The sequence below is a fragment of the Sebastes umbrosus genome, chromosome 2, assembly GCF_015220745.1.
Source record: "Sebastes umbrosus isolate fSebUmb1 chromosome 2, fSebUmb1.pri, whole genome shotgun sequence".
NCBI lineage: Eukaryota > Metazoa > Chordata > Actinopteri > Perciformes > Sebastidae > Sebastes > Sebastes umbrosus.
The window spans coordinates 24,686,043-24,711,693 of record NC_051270.1 but is presented as its reverse complement, the minus strand read 5'-3'; the positions used below and the strand labels follow the sequence as shown (position 1 = coordinate 24,711,693).

At 41.9% G+C, this 25,651-nt stretch overlaps 1 protein-coding gene across 1 annotated transcript in view; it reads right to left on the bottom strand.

Moving 5' to 3' along the window:
* igdcc3 (immunoglobulin superfamily, DCC subclass, member 3) overlaps window positions 1–25,651 on the bottom strand; it is a 73,552-nt gene that overhangs the window by 29,152 nt on the left and 18,749 nt on the right. Inside the window, exons 3-5 of the mRNA XM_037759404.1 lie at window positions 2,959–3,103; window positions 2,720–2,850; window positions 2,392–2,529 (exon numbers count right to left, since the gene is read on the bottom strand). Of these exons, the coding sequence (XP_037615332.1) occupies window positions 2,392–2,529; window positions 2,720–2,850; window positions 2,959–3,103 (414 nt within the window). The remainder of the gene's footprint in view (window positions 1–2,391; window positions 2,530–2,719; window positions 2,851–2,958; window positions 3,104–25,651) is intronic.

Here is a 25,651-nt window from a genome sequence, read left to right as displayed (position 1 = left end):
AACAGTATGTGTTCATGTTAGGTGTGGGTGAACGTGGTGTATGTACTACAGTAAAGGTCAGAGTGGGCTTAAATTGCCAGCAAGAAAGACTAATTAAATGTATTGCACGTTTACAGCCACACTTTGACAGAGGCAGTGCTATTTCTGGCCCTGTCAGAGGTCAAGGATGCAGCTTTCACAGTGAACTGTGTGATTCTCAGAATTGTAATGTCTTATGACGAAGCTGCCAGTACAACAGACACACGGATAATAAAGAGAGAAAGGTCACTGAGTTTGCTGTGTGATGCTGTAATTAGTTGCGTTAACTGGAAACTTGTTGTCAGAGCGACATCCTAAAGAGTAAATCCATTATCAGCCTTTTCTTTTAATGTTTTTCATTGAAAGAGCGGCTTCTCTAATGGATGTTCGGTTAATTAACACTTTTTTTCTTCATGCCTTTGTCTGACAAAGACTTGGAGTACATTTGCTTTTAAACAGTTACACAGGAGATGTTGCCGCCGCCACTGGGGGACCAGAAACTCTAACTGCTAACTTCTAATCTCCTATCTCCTTATACAATCCATAGCTGCCTCCTCTCTGCTCTCGCTGTACTTACATGATAAGCTCACACGTTCCTGTGCTCCCTATCTGCCGTCTCTACCCCGACGATGACTCCAGCCTGCCTCTGATATTAGCTATGGGGCCAAGGGGACATTTTAATCCCATCTATGACTTCCATCTGCAGCCTGTAAGCCTGTATGGTCCAGATTTGATGTGTTAAAAGGCCAGAGAGGGAGGCTTGGAGATGGGCACCGTGACGGACACATGCAGTGGCACAGATACAAACCATATGGTCACTGGTCAGGAGTGTATTTTTAGGTGTACTCTCATATCTTTAGTGCAAATCATTAAAGCATGGGAAGGTAAAGGGGCAAGGAAAACTTTAAATGACAACTTGTACTCCTGCATGTGTCAAAACGTAGCAATATAAACAATAAATATAGAGAAATAAAGGGATTAACAACGAAACCAAAAATTACATCTGACAAATTAACGACAAAGAGAATAATCATGTAATAAAATCAGCGTAAAGCTGATGTGAAATAGGAGTTTTGGGGTGCCCTTCAATGTTTACTGGTCCTGCACTGCAAAAAGCAATCATCATAGCAAACATACAGTCCCTTCTGGATTTTTCTAACCAGATGAATAAAAAAGCTCTTGTCTGAAGATCTAACTTCTCTCACAGCCATTAAATCCATTACAAGTAATCAGACGTAAGATGTAATCTTGTGGTGATGGATTATGAAGAGGACAATATTAGTAATTAATCATGACAAACTATTCAGATGAAATAAATCACTACTTTTTTTTCTGCGTATGTCATTATGACGCATTTCATTACTATTTCTGCGTTTTTCCATGATCACTAATTTCTCAGTCCATTGATCGTTTGTCTCAACAAAAGCAGTCTTGTTCCTTTCTTGCCTTTTTCTACTATATTTCTTTCTCTCTCTCTCTCTCTCTCTCTCTCTCTCTCTCTCTCTCGCCCCCTCCATCAGTTTCTCCCTGTCAGCCACTAATTAACTTAGTGTCAGCAAAGAAAGAGCACAGAAGCTAGCAGGCTGTGGTGCTATTGAATGCATAGCAGTAAACAAACTCTGGCATTAAGGAGTGACTGATGTGAAGCTATCAGATTAATTATGCAGCTTATCCCAGCCTCCCTGCCGTAATCTAATACATACAAATCCCATCGTGTTAGCATTTCATTCTAGCGACATTGTGTAAGGCAATACCCTCAATCTGATTATGCCCAACTGCTTGGGAGGGGCGGCAATTTACATTTGCAACAGCAAATCAGATTGGATAATAGGTAAAGAAAACAGATACCTGATTGAAAAAATGGTCACGACAGACTTTGAGTGATAGTCAAGAAAAAAATGCACGTGGCGGGAGGGGGAAGCTAATCGTATCTGTTTCAGCACCTCGTAGCAATTACTCAGAGGCTCGCGGTGCTTCGATGGAGGTTCAACTTCATGAGGAGACAAAGCATGCATTTATCAACACAGAGTAGAACATAATGTTTAGCCCCAAGGCCTAATGTTGAATCCCATTGCCTCATGTATACACAATAGATGCTCCACTGTATCAGTGTGTATGCTGTGCACACATGCACATAACACAATGCAGGACGGATCAAAGCTGTAAAGAACATACAAGCACACAAGGACACGAAACACACACGGCCCACACAAAAACACTCAGATTTCATATGCATGGATGCAGACTGCGATTGTACTTCGGCTCAGTGACACATAATTCCTCAAACACAAATGCACATGATGAAAAATTCAAACTACATGTATGCACATTCTGGGGGCCTTTCCTTTGATACGATCAGGGATTTATTCTCACCTAGTCTGCTCCACGACACGATGGGCCGAGGATATCCGGTGGCCACGCACTCCAAGATGGCGGTTTGGTGAACAGTGAGGGTGAGGTTTTCTGGACCGACCACTATCATAGGCTCTTTGTAAACAGATGACTGAGAGCCTGGAGAGGGGAAAGGGGAGAATAAGATGGGAACGAGCATGATGGATGGCATCCTTTAATTGGATTTCTCCAGAGTGCTTTAGCTCGATATGCTGCTATCTCTTGAATCAGACAGAGGAACAATAGAAAATCTTGGGAATATGCTGGGTAGATAGCCCGCTCGTGGTATGTAGATGTGAAATATAACTACCTGAAACGGTAAGGAGTGCCTCAGTGCTGTGTTTCACTCCTGCACTGTTATGGGCCACACAGCAGAACTTTCCACTGTCCTCCTCACGCACTCCTGTGATCTGCAGAACACCTGTAGGCAGAAGGGTGTACCTACGAGACACAAGACAGAAGGAGACAAATACGATGAGACCTGCTAAATGACCGATAAAGTGCTGCCATCTCTAATGAGTGTCAGGTCGGGATGTGGTTTGGTCCAACCTCTCGTCCTTGGTGTCCACCGGACGGCGGTCTTTTTCCCAGCTGATGACAGGCTCTGGCAGACCGTGGATCTGGCACTGGAATCTGGCCACACCGGACTCCTCAGCACGCACCGACTCTGGTTGGACATGGAAGTCTGCCATAGCTGTAGAGAGAGGGAGGGAGGGAGGGGGGATATTAGGTCACTCGTAACATCACAACACAGCTACAGGGCAACAAGCCCGGCTGCTTACAGGAAACAACTATGTCTGTACGATATATATATCTTCATAAAAATAAACCACATATCTATCAAATCAACTATGGAGAGTGGAGAATTCTCCTGACACATTTATGTTGTCCTTTACCATTTTGGTCATTATGTCTGCAAGGGTATAAAGTATACCGTCACAAGCTGTGTGAAGTGCCAATGTCACAAGCGTGCATTCATTAACACATATTATGGAAAAAGATAAGAGATGATGATTCACAAGGTGTGAACACAGACTGCCTGAAAAAGACCAAGATCAATGTGGTATTTCTGTATTTAGGACGCAAGAATCATCTTATAACAGCGCTCGACATAAAGAGCACACTGCTCTCTTCACTCATCACAGTACTCACTTGCTCGGGGCAAGTAAAATGCCACAATGGGCTAGTAAATCTAGCAACTCACTTGCTCGATCGGGCAAGTGGTAACAAATAATTAAACACAACGTTTTTTCCGGAGCTGATGATGGAAGTAGCTAAGGAGTGAGCCATCTTGCTTCTTTCTTATCTCTGTTGAGAGTTGCACATGCATAGTACGTATGCATTTGTGCAATATGCCAATGATGCTAAATTACTAGTTCTCGGTGTAGTAATCTACCCTGGAACTGCAGTAGCTGAGATTTGAAAGTCCTAACATTGTACGACCTTTTGTTTTTAATTTAAGAAATTTACTTGGTGACGGAAGGCAGCTGGAAGAGATGTAGAGTATATTTCTTACAAATATATAGCTATAGCTTCTTTTTTCAATAGGATTATCTGATCAAAGCCCTACATTTCTTAGGAAACTTTCTAAAAACCTTCCCTACAAATGTCATCATGAGGAAACACGTTGAAGTTATAGGAACAATTCTGCTCAAGAGACGACGTGACGCATGTACAACTGTGTCTGAGTCATCCGTTGCTGAAGGTGATCTCTACATAAAGTACGGACTATGTATATAAATATGGATTTCCTGCCGCATGTTGACATTTAGTATGTAGGCCAGGTATGTTTTTAAAAATGAATGCTAACACAGACAAAGACAACACACATACATCGCCATATATAGCAAAAAACAGTATCAATATCCCTACAGAGAGCCGCATTCAGCTGCTCTTCACATATCTACTGCCGGTGCCGACAGAACAAAAGCGTCAGCGAAGGTGGAGCCAGCGACAAACTCAATTAGAGAGAGGCCCTCTTCTTCCACAGTTCTCCCACCTTCTTCAACACAAATGTACTCATTTAAATGTCAGCCATAATTAACTTGGACACAGGAGGACTTCTATGAACACTGTTAGCATAACAACAGGGACGGACCCCTTATTATTTCATAACCTCCTGCTCTCCCCAACCTGTAGTCTGCATTAATTCATTGCTTTCAGGACTAGCAGGAAGTAGGCAGCACCACTTAGGAGGCTTATTTATGAGTGAGACATGCTTGGCTGTTGTCTGTTTGTCCTTCCACTAGATTGTGTCCCCTTGTCTTTATTCTGCTGATAGTGAGTTCAGTTTGTTTACAGGCTTATCTTCTGTTTCTGCATTTAATCTTTTCTACTGACAAACCATTCATATTTGAAAAGGGTTGATAGTACCGTTTAAAAGGTCTGAATTTAAATGAAACCAAACCGCAAACATTCTTGTTAATGGACAAGAGGCTGAGAGAGAGAGAGACACTTCATATGTGGCAGTACTTTAGACCAATGTGGCTGCATCAGTGGTCTAACGCTGTGATTATACCATTTCAGAGCTTAATGAGAAGCGTGGCATTCTCCAACACGACTTGACCTTAGATCTCGGATGAACGGATGTACGGAGCTCTGATGAAAATTTAAACATGCTAATTTAGTATTCTTCCAGTAGTGACAGCTCACTCTCCCTACGCTATGTGAGAAGACATAGCACATTCACTTTCCATTTCCATTGTTTTGTCTCAAGATAAATCATGCCCCAAAAAATCAGACTGTTACTCAGCATGACAGATTTCTGGGGCTCATATTTTTTCTTTTTGCCTCTCTCTACTATGAGGCCACACTTAAACAGCTGTATATCTTACTGGGGTATTTCAGCCTAAGTGCCTATCTCAGGGGCCCAACTGCAATTTTTCCACCTGGGACCCACAACCTTCTGGCCATAAAACATTTTAGGCCAACCTCACTGTGAAGCATATATGGCTTAAAAGTCACAGAGAACAGCAGCAATATTTTATCACCAAACCACTACTATAGCACATATACAGCTCTTTACATGTTCTTTAGATGATAACTGTTTCCTTTTACCACAGCGAACTGCAAGCCCCAGAACATTCTTCTCTTTCACCTCCATTTACTTAAGTTGTAAAACACTGAAAATCATTGAAGACTTGTCAAAAGTATCAAATTATTATATATTTCACAAGTGACATAACAGAATATTGGCCCATAAGAACATTTTTATGGGTTCTCACTTCTTTTCGAGAATGAGCGCTGCTGACAAAAGCAATCAGCAACACTTTCTGTCTTGGCCTATAGAATAGCATCAAATTAAAACCCTGAAGGCACCGTCACTGCAGAAAGGTTAGGAGTAGTGAGACAGCTAGAGGACTCCTCCGTAACACAACACAAAGAAAACAAGTAGCTCTCAGAGTGACTGATATGATTAAGGAAGACGTTTGCTGTCTTGGAATACAGTCTCAAATGAAGATACACACATGCACAAACACTGCTGTTTGTACTGTCCATTAGGGGTGGGGGAAAAAATCGATACAGCTTAGTATTGTGATATTTTGCGTGGCAACATTGCATTGATACACGGACATCAAGTATTGATCTTCTTCTTCTTTTCAACAATCTGACGTCCCGCCGGCAATGACAGTACTGGTATCATATGAAACTAGAAAACCTAAGGAATCAATTGGTACCAACCATGTCTTACTAGCTTGTCAGAAAAAATGTTAAATAACACTCCAAAGTTACACTAAATTTTGTTGAGGAAAAACTGGCATGGCCATTTTCAAAGGGGTCCCTTGACCTCTGACCTTAAGATATCTGAATGAAAACTCTGAGACGAATGGAGTGAAACAAAAAGATAAGAAATTGCAATATATCGTATCGCAATACTCAGCATATCGCAAAATGTTTAAAATGGCAATAAGATTGTATCGTGACTGTTGTAAGAGTAGCATAGGTCATTTGGAGCAGAGCCAGTGCGTAGAGTGTGTGTGATGTAGGAAGTCAGTGGTGAAGCAAGAGAGCGACGGAGAGCAGCGGCGACGGCAGCGAGTAACATTATCGACTCCGGCCCAAGCAGGAAAAGTTAACAGTGTTTGGTTTGTCCGTTCTGGGCTACTGTTGAAACATGGCCGGTACAACATGGCGAACTCCGTGAAGAGGACCTGCTCAGATATGAAGTGTTCATTCCAATGTAACGAAAACACAACGATTCTTACTATCAGGTGATTATACACTGAAGAAAACATACTTACTAATAACAATTCCCTAATTGTAACACACTGGTCCTTTAAGTATGGTGATAATATCGTATCGTATCGTATTCTCACCCCTACTGTCAATGTGTACTGGGAACACTGGCGGGGACGTGGAGAGAGAAACAAAATTGCACTTGAATGTTGAGGAACAAAAGGAGTTAAAAAGGAGGACCGGTGCCTGTAGGAGCTTTCTTGTGCATCTCTGCCAAGTAGTCATGGTGTCCGCTGATCTGGCTGTTGTGTATGTGTGTCCGCCGACTCAACCCCCCTAACGGGCCCCACCCTTGGCCCTCATGCATAAAACATGGTTTCTCTAAGAGGCCCACACCCCCGCGACTATCGACACACTCGTAGAATCAGACACAATCAGAGAAATCACAATAGGGTTACATACGCAGATAAACACATACAGAAGCAGAGAGACTTGTTAACCGTCTGTTCTGGATGTAGAGGAAAGCAGCTGTTCGTAATCTGCATTGTGAGGGTGCCTTTTATTGTGCGAGAGGTTGCAGAGTCAATCTAAAGTGATCTAGCTCAGCCACAGCACGTGCATATAAACAAATGCAAAGAGCTGCTTCAACAGAAACAAACAACTATATCGATTCCCTTTCGACGTGGCAGGGAAAGAAAGACACACATGAGGCACTCTCACTCATCCCAACACCCAAATATACTCCTCTTTTTTTTTCACTCTTCCTTTGCTAAGTGTTGACAGACACTCACACGTGATTAAAGACCGTCCACTACCAGCATGACGCTGCTGGCTTAAATGGAGCAGGTCTAATTACTGTAATAAGGAAGAGAATGGTCGGGGGCGCATACTAAAAAGAAATCCATACACAAGTGCACAGGGAGAACATTCGTAGCTCCTTGAACATATGTCTGACGGTTCCTCTGTGACAAAAGAAGAATGAGTGAGGGAGTAATATGAGGGAAGGTCACGGACAGGAAATGTGAAGTGCGGTGATTTAGACGGGTAGTTGAGCTGTAAATCAGGTCTTGTCTAAACTCTGGTCATGTAATAATAGCCAACACACTTTACGACCAAATTGTTCAAGAAAGGAGTCATAAGCAGGCAGAAATTAACAGGAAAATACGTGTTGAAAGTCAAAATTTCACATGCTGAAAACTCACAAAGACACACAAAGGATGAAATATGACTCCCAGTGCTGATGTACTAGTACCGATTATTGGGTTCGAGGGCCAATGACGAGCTAAAAGGGCAGTCGATATTGATGAATTTCCCTATCCTTCAATTCCACACTACTGCTCATGTACAACAGATATTTAAAATGGTGGATTTTCTGTGTTTTCCACACGAAAGGGAACTCACATTCATCTAATGAAGAAACGTAGATTAAATGGTGATTATTTGAATGACCCCTGGTTGCATAATTTTTTTCTCCTAATGGCCCCAAAGTAATGATCCATCTCTTTAATGCTCAGTTAAACACACACAAATACTCAACAGAGAATAATTAACAGGGTGATTAAAAGCCCAAACTGTGCCGTTTTCTGCGGCGACTCCTGCTGCAGTGACCAAATCAGCCAATCTGAAGAGACATTTCAACGTTTTTTTTTCCTGTGCTGGGGATGATTCATTGACGCTACAGAGGTAATGATGCCAGTAGAGGGACATGCATCCTACAGCACCACTCAAACCTGCAGCTATGGCGTAAAGCTCCAGTGAACCCTCATGTTATAATGCCATCTCCCTCCCTCACATCTTCCCTTGCCTCCAGGCCACCCCCCCCCCCCCCATCTCTACTGTACATTTCAACCATTTGCTCGGCTCTTCGTCGCACCCCTCGTCCCGCCCCCATGAGCCCTCTCAGGCCTGTGACATCATTAAGCACATGTTGTTCAAGCAGCGGTGATGACTGCCGTACCCGCCCCACCCCCACCTCGGTAAACCAGTAAAATAGAGATGAGGCCCATAAATAATGGAGATGGTGTACGGTGCTATTCCAGCGTGGAGAGCCCACACTTCAACAGCCTTTAAATAGGCATCCCTGAAATAGCAGGTCCCTGTGCTGGGACCCTAGAGATGGCATTTTAATGCAGATGTGATATTTTATTGGCTCCCTGCCCCACTAGCCCCCCCCCCAACCTGCGCCCAAGCCTGGGCACTCCTGTGATCAATCTGCTGGTTCGTGGTGCGTGATGCTGATCACCTACGAAAGGAAGGGCTGCACGTGCGTGGGCGGTGCTCTCTCTTCCTCTGACACACATTAATTCCCCTCCTTTTAATGCGTTGGCACATCAACACCTTCCTGTGTCAGTACCTGCATGAGCCAAAGCATCAGATGAGCTGCATATCTGTCATTCGCGCTCAGCTGGCAGATGTAAGGATGTACATGAGAACAGTAAAGCTCAGGAACCCAGACCTATTGATCATTTATATTAAAAGCTCTCCAGCCAATATCTTTGTAATATGTCTTATGCAGCATGAGCTTACAAGCATGCTTTATTGTTATTTTTCTAGAAGTTCAGAAGATGTACATTTTACTTTGTGATGTTTTTCTGTTGTATCAGTTTTTACTCAACAAGCACATATGGTGGTCCAGTACAAACGTTGCCTTTACATGTTGTAGGTAGGGCTGGGAAATAATGCAATATGATAAGTCATCGTCTCTCAATGGAATCATGACGTGGTGAAATCATATATCGTGATATCGTGATACACAATTACGCCATATAAATTGATAATAACAAGCACGTACTAACTGAAATTTCTCAGAAAATCTGATTAAATGAGAAAAACATTCAGTACTTGTCATTTGTCAAGTATTTAATTCTCACAGGGGTAAAGAAAAATAGGCTTTACCGTGTTGTTATTTCATATAGACTATTTATTGACCAGAAAACATGCTATGTTGTGATATATATCGTTATCGAGACATGAAATGACCTATATCTAGATAGAAGAATTTTGCCATATCGCCCAGCCACTAGTTGTAGGCATGGATTGTCTATTTGAATGCAACTAAGCAAGGAATTATGCTTTAGACGTTGGTTTTAAAAATATCAATATTGCATGGTGTGCCCTTGTTCCAAATGAAGAGAGATGAATCTGACGCACAGCAAGAGTCAAAGTCATACAATGCCATCAAACACCAATACATCGGTTATTTGAGCGAACACACAGATCAGCTAAATGGCAACCGAAAAACACATATATCCCATCCACTTCCACTACCAACCTAGTCTTTCCTTCTCGTTTTTCTGCGATTTCCTTCTATTTGACTTCCTAAGCTCACAGCTGAACATGACAGATTTTCTCACTTCTCCTGCTCACATTACAAAATAGCTTTGACTGGAATTGAATGGCCTTTTCTGCTCGTGTTGCAAGCTTGTTTGCATTCGGCTTTCCCGTTGTGTGATTATCCTTAGTCTGTTGTGTTGATCAATACTGTGGAGCTGGTGTGCACTAAGTTAAATATAGTAAGATTGATGGCTGCTATTAGGGCTCCCTGTAGAAGGTGGAGGGAGCAGCAATGCTACAACAGTTACCACTCACAATAACGCTCAACATTCCTTCTCCGTTTAACCAGGAAGTTAATAAGAGGCAATGATATGGAGAAACCCCTGTACATTGTAATGCAATCAAACATAACAGTTCTGTACTTAATGCTACCACATTGTAAAGATGAGAAATCCTAAAGGTGTTCAAATGATTCAAGTTTGAACATCTACATTTCCATGATAACTGAGCATACTCGATCCGCTGATGATGACGGTGCGATGCAGTCGAAAGCTCTAGAACGAGTAAGAGGAAACTGTTCCGCCAACTACGTTTGTAAAATTTAAACCATATGCTAATTTTTGGGGCTATAGTTTACTATTACGTCGCAACTATTTTGATAATTAATCACCTGATTTGTTTTTTTTAGCACGATTGCCACCAGTTCCAGCTCCTCACTGCTGGTTTTCTTAGTCTTTTATGATATTGTACTAAATCTTTCTGGGTTTTGAACTATTGGTTGGACAACTAGAATAACCGCCTCACGTGTCATCCCTTCATAATTTTTATCCTATTAGACATTTGTGTGGAAATGTCATAATTAGCATATGAATTCTTGAGTTATGGCCAAAAATGTGTTTTGTGAGGTCACAGTGACCTTGACCTTTGACCACCAAAATCCAATCAGTTCCTCCTTGAGTCCAAATGGACGTTTATGCCAAATTTGAAGAAATTCCCTCCAGGCGTTCCTGAGATATTGCATTCACAAGAATGGTCTGTATGGACGGACGGACAAACGGACAACCTGAAAACATAATGCCTGTGGCCACGGCTGTCGCTTGCATAGAAAAAAGCATAAAAAAAGCTATTTAATTATGTCAACTTGGACTTTAGAGAAATTGTGATGTGCACTTTTTAGTATTCTTAGTACTTTATGGAACAAACAATGAATCAATAAATCAAATAATCTACAAGATGAATCGATGATGAACATCATGAATTGCAGTCCTATTCTGGATTGTGCAACATCATCAAATATTAACCTCCTTCATACAGTAAATATAGTACAGTATATCTTGTTTCATCTGGTCAGCATTAATTACATATAGCAGTATCATATTATATGATATTGTTACTGTAAACCCTTTGGTGGTTCAATAACATTATACATTTGTCTATATTCATTAGAGTCATAGCAAACATGATTTTACAAACAACAAACACTGAAACAGCATAATGAGACAGTGTAAACATTATCAGTGTAAATACAAAGTAAGCTATCACTTTCTCGGTATCAGCTATTAGTAGAGAAGCAATTAAGGTAAGAAGATAAAAGCTTTTTTCGTCACACAAAGAGAGTATGATGGGAGGGCACATTGCTCACTGTCTAGTTGTTTTTCCCCTCCTAACCTCTCCACCCCAGGGACAAAACCTGGGCCTCCTCTGGTGCCCAGCTCTGTGCCTGTGCCTCCGTCACACCCCTTACCCTGCGCCACCTCGAGCCCCCTCCACCCTCCGCCACACCCCATCGTCCCTCCGGCCTCTGCTCCTCCCACTCCAGCACCCCCAGCCCCTGGTAGCCCCACATCTCCGCACTAAGCCCCCTACACTCACTTCAGCATGCAGGCCCTAATTAAAGAGAGACCCATTAAAGCACAACAGATGCTGAAAATTAGGGGATTATTTAAATGATTCCCAGTCGCGGCTTGGGTAAGATTAGAGACAAGCGAGAGAGTGACAGAGCTGGGGGAGGACAACAGAGAAAAAAGGGTTAAAATAATAGACAAACCACTGCCATGAAAAGTAGCATTTGATTTGAAATTAACTGCCAGTGTTTCTCTTGTCGGTGTCAACATTGTTGATATTGTTTCCTTTTTTTGTAATTTAAAAAAGTGTTTATTAAGTGCTTGTGCATGCAGAGACTCACAAGCAACAAAGAAGGGATTTCATGTGTGAGAACAAAAACAGCGGGCCTTTTGTAACATTTAAGGACTAACAGGGCGTAAAACTGCATACTCATTAAACAACTTCAAACATTCCCTAGTGATAATCAGACAGACAAGGCTCAAAAGGGCATCCTTTCTACTTTCATAAGACCTCACTACTCTGGTTATTTTCCACACTGCCTGTCACATAATCTACTTTACTCCAGAACAGGGGTTTTCAAAATTTGAGACTGGGGGAGTTTACTTGCTTATATTCGCTCAATTCCTGGATGTCATTTGATCCCATTGACATTCAACAATTGAGCCAATATAGCTTAATACTGGGGTTTGACATAACTTCAGACTAAACCAAATACATTAAAGTCTGTCCTAAGCAGTGGGCAACCTCCAGGTCTTAAAAGTGAAGTCATTGATGAAGTGCCTTAAACTTGCATTCTTTCTAATAGCCAGCAGGGGGCGACTCCTCTGGTTGCAAAAAGAAGTCTGATTGTATAGAAGTCTATGAGAAAATTCACTTAATTTATTACCTCAGTAAACATTGTTAACATGAGTTTATGGTCTCAATCGTCTTCTTCAATACAGCATGATGTTCATTTAGTAAATGATTGTGCCATTTAGAGTCAAATAGACCATTAAGCAGGGTATAATTTAGGCTGCGGCGAATTGTGATTGAAAGGTCTAGGGATGCTAATTTTTATTTTTTTATTTTAACCGATAACCAACCCTCGTTAACCAATTATTAACCGTTAACCAACATGATTTGTGCCACACATGCAGCAGTGCGCAACAGACACCTGAGTCCTCAGTTCACCCATCCGGGAGAGTTACTTTATCAGCCACGGTGCAGCGTGTAGTGTCGCAGACATGCAGCCACTTTCCCAGTAAAAGTCCACAACCATCACCTCGTCATTTAGTTTAGTTTAGCAGGTTGTGTGCTGTGTGTCTGCCCGTCGTAACGATACTCTGTCTGCCCGGCGTAACGATAGCGAGTGTTTGTGCTACATTAGTAGCTCTAGCGTTGCTGGTGGCTCCGTGCTCCCCGTAGCCACACACATACGCTCTGTCAGCGCGGGGTGACTTTAGAGAGTTTCCGACTGTTCGTGTGTGTGGCGGCGGTGAGTGGGGGGTTGTTGGTGGCGTTAAAGCTGTGAACGTAGCTGTAGCAGTGTGTGTACAGTTTATTTGTCGGTGAATAAATGCTACGAGGCTACATCTCCTCCGCTCGGCTCAAGCTCTAGCAACTACTGCATCTCTGAACCAAATCACACACATTCAGATTCTATGTGATCTTCTTTTGATAACTAATGTCATATTTTTTTTCACTTCCATTCACTGAGCCTCCCCTGTGTGAGCCCCAAGGGGAGGCCCGCCTCACACTTTGAAAACCTCTGGTCTAGAACACAGAAATCTTTCTCATCAACATGCAGGTGGGCCCAGGACGTCTAGTCTCAGCACCATCTAGTGTCTCATGGGGGTTCAACCTGTGCGTACGGTGCATCCTCTCAGAAACACCCAGAGGAGCCTCTACACTGACAAACACCCTGATCACCATAAAAGGTTGATGCAGAAAAGAGACCTGACTGGCCCGTGGAAGATGAGGACAGGTGTGAGCTGTTTTGAAAGTTGTGTTTATCTTTATATGCTGTCTAGCTATCACCTGAAATAAAAGAAATACCTGTCTTGAAACAACTTGCAGCCTAATAGTTGTCCATTACTGTTTTCTGGTTGTACACTGGGGACACAATTGTGCTTCAGCTCTGATAGAACAGAGAGATAAAGGGGGTCTGAGAACACAGACAGCTCAGTGAATGAGCATACTCTCCCATTACTGCAGCCGGGAATCCTCTACTCGAAAGAATTCGATCTCCTCTCGACTTGTCCCCTCCTTAGCTTGTCCCCCTGCCAAATTACCATCTTATTGAGGACATTGCATAAGCTATGATGATAGCCAGAGAGCTGAAGTCCAATCAGCCAGAGAATCTTCTTGTCTTATAGAGGGTTTAAAAAGCTGCATAATTATAAATACTGGACTTCTGTTCTGGCCTGTAAAATTTGAGCACCCTGTCTTACCTCTAATGAGTTTTGCTAGTACGTGTGTGGCCCATGAACTCATGGGAGCTGTAGTTGTTGAATGCATACACAATTATCATTCTTTTATCTTGGTTAAAATAGCGAGGTGCTTTCCCTGTGATATAGGTAACACACTTTTTTCTGCCCAGTACAGTAGTAGATGTCCATTTAATTCAGAATTTGGGCAGAAAACATCTTTTCAGTGAGAGTACGAAAAGAAAGCCTCTATTGGAAAATACAACAAGAGCTGAAAGCTAAGTATACCAGAAGCTAACCTGTAAGTGGGTTGGGATTTGGGCTCTCAGACTGCTGATTTCCTACCTTTTCTCTTCTCTTTAACTTGCTAGATAGCGGAGAGTACATCTTTTAAGTTAATGAAATTCTTTTCTCTTGAGCATTCCGGGAACATTAAGCTTTCCTTTAGGGTTCGTGCTCAAAATCAATTCACAGTAGAAGAAGAAATTCACCCATACACTCTTTACACACGTACAATTCTTAGCACAACAGCGTCACCAAGACAAGACAGGACAACAGAAGTAGTGTACGTCTCCTATTTTTTTGTCAATTGTGAAATTAGGCTATTATAAAAAATACATCATTCTCCAAGCGTTTATTGCAGAGGGTAATGCATCTTAAAGAATATTCTGTCACTCTTCTTTTTCACACCTGATTGTTGCTAGGAAGAGGCTCACAGTGCCATTCTCTACTTGCCCAGAGGCCACATATCTAATTAATATAGCCAATACCTCAGCATGCAACTGCCTGCTTTAGAATTCAAATGAGATGCCTCTCCCGTCATCCAGCCAGTATATATGAGCTCATATCCACATGAATTATGCGCTGTCTTTTATTCAGCTCGTTCACTGTACGCCCTCCGCACAAAAGCGAAGCCCTACAACTGCTTTATCCCCGTCTTGTCTTGGTGTTGGAGAGGTTGAAATATTTCTAAACGTTTTAGAGACATCTGGGGTAAGATAACGTTTATATTCAAATGGAAATGCCATTAAATTCTTCTTTGGCTTGTCTCCGCCTCTTGTTTTGTGAAGCCAGAAATAAGCGAGGCCCGCAGACAGCAGTGGCTCTGAATAACAACCTGGACGGACATTTGGCATCACAATTCGCCTCAGTCCAACACTCATTACTTCCCCCTCATTAGAGGACAACTGTTGGGTAGTGAGGCCAGTCTGAGGAGGCCAAGATGAATCTCTCTCAAAAAGTCTTTCTTTTGTGCTGCTGTTTCTTGATCATATATTGCTGGTGGAAAGAACATACGTCTCGAGAAAATTTCTGAGATGAATATAGCTCGATGTGTGAGTGTGTTCCTTTCTGAGAGCGTAGCATGCAGTGTTAACTATGCATCTGACAGTGATTTTGAGGGGGGCTGGCCTGAACCAGGGGTAGATGGATGACCCCACATCTGGCACTCCCACAGGACATCTGAAAGACGCAGGGCGGGACTGGCCCATGCGCTCCACTGCATCTCACAGCACCCTGAAAACTGGGCTCCCCAAATGGCTGAAACGGTTTTGTAAATCTCACCCCTTCTCCACTCCATCACACACACGCACACACACACACACACGCACGCACACATGCACACGCACGAGAGAAGCCTCTGGCAGTTATAAGAGGGAGATCCACTGTGCCTCAGCTGCGTTGTTCCCATTTGGGCATTTATCTGTGTCTCACTGTCCCTGTTGGTTTCCAAATCCTCACATCAGTTTCCAAAAATGCAATCCTGTCAAAAATTCACACAAACAAATTCATCAACAAAGTGACAACTGAATTTACGAAATTCAAAGTTGTCTGTTTAATGTAAATCTCCAGTCTAAATAAATATTAGTAGTTACAGAGATCTCTTTCACAATGTAAGTAATTTTAGGCCTATTGGCAATCACATGATGGACACGGAATTGTAACTACATAGTTTGGCCACTATGTCAAATGTTTCTGGGGGCTTGCAGCATATCATAACTATGTTCACTTTAACTACACTTTAACTACCCAACAATAAATAATGAAAAATGTCCTCGTCTCAACTGAGGACAAACTGGCTCAGGTAAAGTGGTGCCACATCACTCAAGCTAGAAGAAGAGAATAAAGTTAGCACATTAATTTAAATCATTTATGTAGCCAATATATTGAATTCCGATATAAACTGACAAACAGCTAGCAAGAAAAGGCTGGGTGTCTGTAAAATGCAAGCAAATGAAATGCTATGATGAGATGACATTTGCTGTGATGTATCAACAGTAATCATTAGCTAGCTGTGGCTTGAATCCCAGATAGTCTTAGTTCTTACAAATTTCTCTTGAAATGTCTAAGCCGGTGTTAGTTTCTAAACCAACTACCTGTCTCCTCAACCTACAATGCTGATTATAGTTAACTTATCACTTACAATTGACCATGTCCCCACTAGCTTTAAGACTGGTTTGGTTAAACCTCTACTTAAGAAACAACACCTTGATCCAGGGTCTCTAAATAATTATGGACCAGTCTCTTTCATTGTTTTCAAGAGTACTAAAAAGAGTTGTGTCTTTTGGCCCACGTATTTAACAGCAATCTTTTTTATCATTTTCAATCTGCTTTCAGGGCCTGCCAGTCACTCCACCATTCAAGTGGTGAATGAGCTTCTGCTTACTATTGATTCAGATTCCACCTCAGTGCTTCTATTACTGGATCTCAGTGTGGCTTTTGACACCATAGATAACTGTATACTCCTAGACCAACTGGAAAATCAATATGGCGTCTCTGTAATTTCAACTGCTACGCTGATGATACTGAGTTGTATGTGTCTGATATCAGCAACACAGATTAAATGAGGTCTTTTCTGTCAATGGCTGATGCAGAGAACCTAATTCACACCTTTGGCTAGATTATTGTAATGTTTTGAAGTCATTGCCTTTTCCAATTATACCCCCTTTTCCACTGGAATAACCTCTCTGTTGACATCAGATAGTCTGACTCTGTTTAGGCCTTTAATTCCAAACTTAAAATTCATAATTGCCCATACTGTAATTTGACAATGTTGTTCTATTCTGTACACGACATCTACTGCATGTATGTCTGTCATGTCCTGCCCTGTTGCTCTTTTTGTGGTTTCTTCTGTTTATTTTCCTGTTTTAGGGGGGAGTTTTTCCTTATCTGAATCAAGTGTCTAAGGACAGAGGGTGCTGTACAGATTGTAAAGCCCCTTAAGGCAACTGATTTGTGATATTGGGCTATATAAATAAAATTGGCTTGATTATACGCATTGTAAAAAAAATTGAATAACCCACATAATTAGATTTATCTCCCAGCCCTGGTCCATTCTCTTCAAACTAAGCAGCACAGCAAAAGCCTGAGCCGCATATGGCGCTAATTCCCATATGTGCAATGTATATGTGCATGTCCTCAAATCTTCATTTAGGCAGCGTTTGAGGTGTCAGTGAATGTAGATAGCAATCTCTCTGTGAGCTGCACTCTTCTCTGCTTATCCATATTATGCAGGCCTACTCTCTTTAAGACTGCTTTCTCTTCTGCCTTTTCTCTTTCTTTTCAACTTCTTGCTTTACTTTCTCACTGCCACCTAATCTTTAATACAAGCGGAAAGGCAATTGTGGTGTTTAAAATGAAAACCTTTCCATTAATTTAACAAGAATGAGCTTTACGATAATAAGTAGGAGTAATATCCCCACTATCTGCCACATTTACCTTACCACAGATAAAAGAGTTTACATGTGGGAACGTGTAGAATTAGATAAGTAACATAATGTAGAGGGGAATGCCTCTGGTCATAAAGCAGCATGGTGCGCACAGGTTATCCATTAAAATCCTTAAGTTGGAGTGTTTGTGTGTGCAGGGTGCTGACGATATCAGGCTCAGCCATTTCTGAGAAATGATCCCTTGTTACTTGGATACCAGCCCTGGGACACACTGTCACTTTTACACTCCGCTTCAGACATGCGGACACACTTATTCACGCATGATGGCTTATACATGGTAAAGGTGAACAGACATGCATGCACTTACTGACATGCACAAAAATGAGTTTCTCTCCCTCACCCGTATGCACGCGCGCACACACACACACACACACACACACACACACACACACACAGACGTACAATCACTCACCCCCCTCCCTGCTCCGTCAGCTCAACTGACAGCAGTAATGAGTTTCTTCTCTGCGTAAGCCAACTGGCACCCACTCAAGGGAATTTTCCAGGCTGAATTGCGGCCATTAATCACAATCCCGGGCAACACAGTGCCATCATGTGTGTGGCAAACAGCGTTCGTGGGGGGGCAATAGGACTACAACACAGGAAAGGAGGAGCTTGCGATAGTGACAAAGACAGAGGGACTGGACTGATGACGAAGGAATGAGAACGACCATAACAAACATAATAGTGTTTCATAAACAAAATGTTTAGTTTGGTAAATCATCTCCCTCTTGTTGAGCGCAAGTCCGGGCCTTGGCTCATGCTGAGCTAAATGGAGGATAAAGACAGGATGTATCAAAAGCCCAGATGCTCTATTCTGTAAATATGAGCTCAATTACTGGGAAGAGAGATGCTGTGACATCAATCATGATCAACGAGATAGGTGAGACATTCTTCATGCCAACTGCTGCACGCCTGTAGCAACACACACACATTCATGAACATGTGAAAGAAATGTTGCGTGTGCTAAATGTTCAAACTTAAATGCATAACATGGAGCAAAGAGAGAAGCAGTGGGGTAATAAAACTGAATCATTCCAGGGCAGCTACAGTGACAGCAGCCCTGGAGCATTTAAGATAATGACAAAGAGAGCAGCAGCCGTTAATGTATGGAGAATTGCCATCGCCTCGCTTTGTGACGTCAAGATATTGTCACCATTACATCCTCTTATTGAGACAGCTGGAAACTCAAAATCTGCCTCCTATTCTTTTCTTTTCCCTCCCTCTTTCCCTCCATTCAGGCTGCCAGCTGACTGCGGTCACCAGGGATATTACTGCCCCTCGCTGATCCGAGGGACCCAAACCCCACCCCCCCACCCCCACTCGCCTCCAAACTGGCTAATCCCGATGAATTCATGCTAATATGCAGTCAGTAACCCCGAGCTCTTTTTGTATGCACATGTGCGACTCCTCTGCCACGCCCACCGCACGGATCCTAGTTCGCACCGATTCAGCAGGAAAAATAACCACAGAGGAAGAGGAGCAGAAGAGGAGAAAGAGGAAAGGCAAGTGCAGGGCCTGTCATAACCACTTAGTGTTACAAGACAGCGGGTGAGAAATGAAAGCCCTTTGTCTCTGCCTCTGCCTCTACCTACAATGTGTGTGTGCAAACAAAGGCTGTGCAGATACTGTATTCGTTATGATGGCATATCTCTTCTATCAGATAGTGGAATACCATTTTCAGAACTAGAGTAAACAAAGAGACGCCCTGGATTTACATAAATTGAGAGAAAGATTTTTTTTCTATGGAAAATGAAATCCCAAGGCTAGGGCTTATGAACAATGGAATAAAATACAGGCTTTGTCTTTGTAGTGTTTGTACTGTAGGCTTAAATAAAATTCCTGTCAATTAATCAGGATTATCACTTAGTGCTAGATTCAAATGAGTAATTGTGGTTCCAAGCAGCTCAAAACATACATTTTGGGTAACTTCTTTATATATTTTTCTATTAGGTGTGATTGTTTCATAGAACAAACGATTATTCTCATTGCCAATTATCTTTTCAATTAATCTTTTTGTTTATAATTGTCAGAAAGTGACGTATTCAAATTGCTTGATTTGTTCGACCTAGAGGCCCAAACACAAAGATATCCAGTTCCCTGTCGTGCAAGGCAAAGAAAAGTTTAGGGGTGTCACGACTTAGAATCCAAATCGAAAATCGATCAAAATTAGCTCCCGATCTCGACCATCGTAATCAATAGTAGAATCGACAATTATTTTATTTATTTCTCCTGCCCCGCCTGCTTGCATGTATCTAAAGGAAAAATACAGCTGTACTCAAGAAATGTAACAGCCATCTCACTCATGGTTAAACTTGAACCACCATGTTCTGAACAGACACATTACTGTACAAACACTAACAAAAGTAACGTTTGCATTTTGGAAGATAAAACAGTAAACTTAAACTACTCCATGATGGGATGCATTAAGGCAAAATGTGGGTCGTCCCTGTTGCTACGATACTCAGGGCACTTCCTGCATATGCCTGTGGCATTTTACATTGCAGGAATTAGCCTAGCGGCTATCGGACTAGTTAGTTAGTTACTTTTCATTATAGCTCTCATAGCTCTTCCACTCTTAATTGGTTAAGTTACTGCATCTCCCGACAAAACAGCACGGTTGAATTTTAGCCTACATGCACATTTTTTCAGCTTAACACTGTTGAATCACAGCAGCTGATGTAACAAACTGTATTTTTCTAGATTACAACGCACTTTTAATGCACTGCGGAAGGATTTATGTTTTGTTTTCGTAATGATTATGTACTGAAGTGGGTCACACAGATGAAGTCTAATTTCTGAAACACTTTCTAAATAAAAAGGGAGTTCAGTTCTCTTTATAAAGAAGAATTTGAAAGTGTAAATGACAGTTGTCAGGGCTTAAACCAATGATCTTTTGATCTTTACGAATCAAGACTCCATAGTCTAGCAATGGTATATTTAAATCAAAAATCGTTGAAATTGAATCGTGGCCTTAAAATCAAAAGTGAAACCCCCACTAATGTTTGGAATTTTTGCTAAAAAATGCCTCAAACAATTAATCGATTATCAAGATAGTTTCTCTATAATTTTATGCGAAATGACTATTTGATTCATCGACAATTTATTTTCAGCTTATCAGATAATACATTAGTTAATGTTTTTTTTTTTTCCCACTGACTCATCTTTACCATAAAATATTGTGATATGTTACATAAGCGTTTCCCTAACTGTAAGTAAACACCTGGGATATTTCTAAGCACTCCCTCACTCACATGTCAATGTTTCTGCGCTCTATTAAATATGATGTAAAATAATGTCTTGAAACACACAGAGGTTGATAAAGAGCACACAAGCAGCCTGTTAGCGGTGGCTCTCTGACTCTCATGCTCGTCTATTCCCTGCAGTGGATGGGAGGAGCGCTACCATGAGCTGTCAGACATAAGCACATATCACTGGGCTCTTCCAACCTGCCATCAGCCAGCTAACCCTCTAAAACTGTCTTCCCACTCACAAATAATGCCTATGCCGGCAAATGGAGAGGGCTATTACACTACAAGCATAATGTTTCATCCGTTCACGCCGAGGCAATGAAATGGTCCGCCTTACGACTTACTAACACACGACATGAAATCACTTCTATAAAGGAAAAAAAAGCTGAGATGCATTCATAAATATGATTAAAGACTGCAGTTGGACGGATGACACAAATTCTTTATGCGATTATAAAATAAACTCATCCCCTGAGCAGCTATACTGAAAGAGTTGAAACATCTCTTACGATGGATCCTAAAATTGCTACTACTGTACATCACTTGAGGCGGGAATTAAATTAAATGTTTCAATGGTGCTTTCGGGGAGAAAAACAGGCCTCAGTAACATGTCTATGTGTTGTGGGAATGCACACTGCGTATTAGTTACTGTTTTTTACCAGCAGCAGGTATGTACAGTCACTGACCATGAGCCCACATGTCTATGTCAGTGCATTTATTTGATGTTGAGCGCAGGTAATGTGCATGTTACAGTGAGGAATTACGAGTGTGGGGTCAGGGGAGCAGTTTTCCGGCAAGTTCTAACAGCAGAGGCGTGCTTTTTCAAGCTAAGCGAGCCCGCCGCTGTTGCTTTGCATCTCACTGCCTGTCGAAAGCTGCCCTTGAAACAAAGCTGCTGGGGTCGGGAGGTCACGGCACAGCATCAGAATGGAATGTTCCTTCCTGCTTCAAGGTCCAGCCTCCAGAGCCAGAGGGGCCCAGAGATCATTTGAGACCACCGACACATGCTCCCTCTATTTTACTCCCCACCTCTCTCCACTTTCATCTACCCCTGCATGGTTTACTGATGGACGCTTGTTTTGCTGTGGCCTACTTGCTCTTCCACTCTAATCACTCGAATGAATGCTGCTAAGTCACCTACACTTCTACATCATGATTTAATTAACTCCAGCGTCAAAGAAAACTTAAATGAAGTGATTATAGTGTTAGATTAGGGCATGCACAAGGTACTTCAAGATATTTTTTAATTAATAAAAATGAATCTGGTGATTATTTTCTTGATTAATATACTGCCTTTTTACTCTTTTTATAAAATATTGTTAACAATCTACTAAAGCCCAAGATGGCATCTTTAAATGTCTTGTTTTGTCCAACTAACAGTCTAAAACCTAAAGATAATCAGTTTACTATGACATAAGACAAGTTGAGAAGCTGGAATAAGAGGTTGTTTAGAAATGTTGGGTTTCTCTAGGGCTGTCAATTGATTAAAATATTTAATCGCGATTAATCACATGATTGTCCATGATTAAACCCGATTAATTGCATATTAATCACACATTTTTAATCTGTTCAAAATGCACCTTAAAGGGAGATTTATCAAGTATTTAATACTCTTATCAACATGGGAGTAGGCAAATATGCTTGCTTTATGTAAATGTATATATATATGTATTACTGGAAATCAATTAACAACACAAAACAATGACAAATATTGTCCAGAAACCCTCACAGGTACTGCATTTAGCATAAACAATATGTTCAAATCATAACATGGCAAACTCAAGCTCAACAGGCAACAACAGCTGTCAGTGTGTCAGTGTGCTGACTTGACTATGACTAGCCCCAAACTGCACATGATTATCATAAAGTGTGCATGTCTGTAAAGGGGAGACTCGTGGGTACCCATAGAACCCATTTTCATTCACATATCTTGAGATCAGAGGTCAAGGGACCCCTTTGAAAAATTTTCCTCGCCAAAATTCGACGCACGTTTGGAGCGTCATTTAGCCTCCTTCTCGACAAGCTAGTATGACAATATACCAATGGATTCCCTAGGTTTTCTAGTTTCTTATGATGACTGTATCTTCATTCTATAGCTTTAAAACTGAGCCGCTACAACCTCTGGAAGAGTGATTGCATTAATGCATTAGAGAAATTAGTGTTTTTTGTCTGTTATATGCTGATGAGAACCCACTGTAAACTGCATCATTTCTAAGTCACAAACATTATACATTTACAACACTGAATGTTCTAATAATTTGTAATAATAAATAGAAATAATATGGTCCTCTTGGTCATTAGATTCCCTAAAGTGAAACATGCTGATGATAAAACTACAGATGTTGCAAACAGGTTGTCAGAAGGAAATTGGCCATCCCAGAAATCTTTCATCCTATGCCAGCAGCAACATCTTCTAATTGGTTCCTGTGGAATTCATTTCATCCCCGGTGACCGACTCCACACACACACACTGGAGCCTGACAGGCTTTTTAACCCCAAACACTTCAGGTGCTCCTTCCCTACTGCATGTGAAACGAGAGTAAAGATTGTTTTTTACTATCAGTGTCGATCCCAATGAGTTCATGTTTACGAGACAATTTCAATTGATTAGGGCTGTCCTTGACCAAAGAAATTCTCAGTCGACTAACACTCATACGATTTTATCGACTAACCAATTAGTTGATTTAATCTACAGATCTGTGAAACTGAGTTTCTCCACAAAGAATCACACAAAAGCACCACTTTAAATATTGTGTTTACCAGAGATGTGCTCATAAGTTTCTTGGAAATAAGTCATTCACTATAAAAAATAACTAATCGACTAAAGAAATCTTTGTTGACTTAAACCAAAATGACCGATTACTCAACTTATCGACTAAGAGGGAGCAGCCCTACAATGCATGCACACACATATAGACCTTAAATCCATTCAATCATGTCCTCCCACAATCCTTTACCGTAATAATACTCTCCATCAATCATTATTCACTGTACACAAATACCAGTTAGCCTCCAGTGAAAGTGAAAAATAAGTCTGCCAACACGATGCTGGTCAAATAATAGCTTTAATGCGGAACTCAATAATAATTGTGTGAGGAAACAATTGAAATAATGCCACACATTTCCTCAAGCCAAGTCCAACATCACTCAGTCATTTAGTGATGTATTTTATTAAACACATTTGAAAATAATCTAGGGTAAAAAACTACATTGTTATAAAGAACTGACTTTTATTCACAGCGACTGACTGTTAAGCCTTTGTGGAAAAACTGAAAACACATGACAGAGACAAATAAATGTCCTTTTCGAGTGAGTGAGAATGTGCTTATTTTGCTCCTGTTCTTCCATGCTGCTGCGTTGCTTGTTTGGTAAAGGGCAGGGTTAGAGCTGTGATGCGGTGGCAGGTTTGGGCCACCTTATTTCACTGCCAAAGCCAAGGTCACTGCCACTGCCCTGGGGCCAGCAGACAGGGGGATGGTCCCCACTGGGGAATGAGCAGGAGGCCGAGCGATGGAGGAGGGGAAACGTAATGGGAGGAGAATAAAAAAAGGGGAGGGTTATTCTGCCCTAGTGCACACAAAAAGGTCACCGTTTCCCAGATAAACCCCCCTCCCCGTCGTCCAGCCCCTCATGACCTATGACCCCTCTATTTCTGAGTCAATGCTGAAACAGAGGGAGGAGAAGGAGGAGGGAGGGCGCAAGGGGAAACACACCCACCCAGAGTCAGAGAGTGACAAAAGGGGGCCTCAGCCACAGCTAGCTGAGTCGGTCAGGAGAACAAACGCACAGGCCACCGTCACAAAGCAGAGCCACCAGAGGCTGCACATCTCCACAGCCTCTGCCTGTTCCCAGCCACTCCACAGCTCTGCATTTCACCACTAACAATAGGTGCTGCTCCGCTCCGAGAGGTACCCCAACACACACAAACACACGCACATACACACAGGCTAGAGAGGGGAGAGGTGGCTGAGGCCCAAAGAAGAGCTGCTGCCTGCCCATCACTGACTGGCCTTTGTCTCCGACTCTTCTGCTTATTGGCCACCACAGAAAGATTTCCTGATCCCTGCTTAAACAAAATGGAAAACTGGACTGAGGGGCCCTGTGTGTGTGTGTGTGTGTGTGTGTCTGTGTGTGTGTGTGTGTGTGTGAGAACAACTGAGGGGGAGATAACATTATAATGTGGCACTATTATGTTATTACTATTATCTCTACTACCTCCACCTCCTGTCTGTCTTTGTTGTCCTTATTACACATTTTCACACATGCTAAACAAAATGTCTGCCAAACGGAGAAGACAGGAAGAGGGAGTTTTGGTGCTTTTATTGGTGGATGGTGCAGACCCTGTAAAGGCTTTTAACTGCCCAATCTGGCCATAAAGGCGCTGTTAAGTGTAGTGAAGCGCGGTGACGGGGCAGTAGCGAGAGCTAGCCGAGCCCCTAGTGAAGCCTGGAATCATAGGAACACCAACATGCACACTCACACACCCACATATCCGTGTGCTTCCCTCCTTAGGAGAACTCTCTGTTGACAAAATTGATCACCTGGTGTTGCCTAACTTTAACCTAAA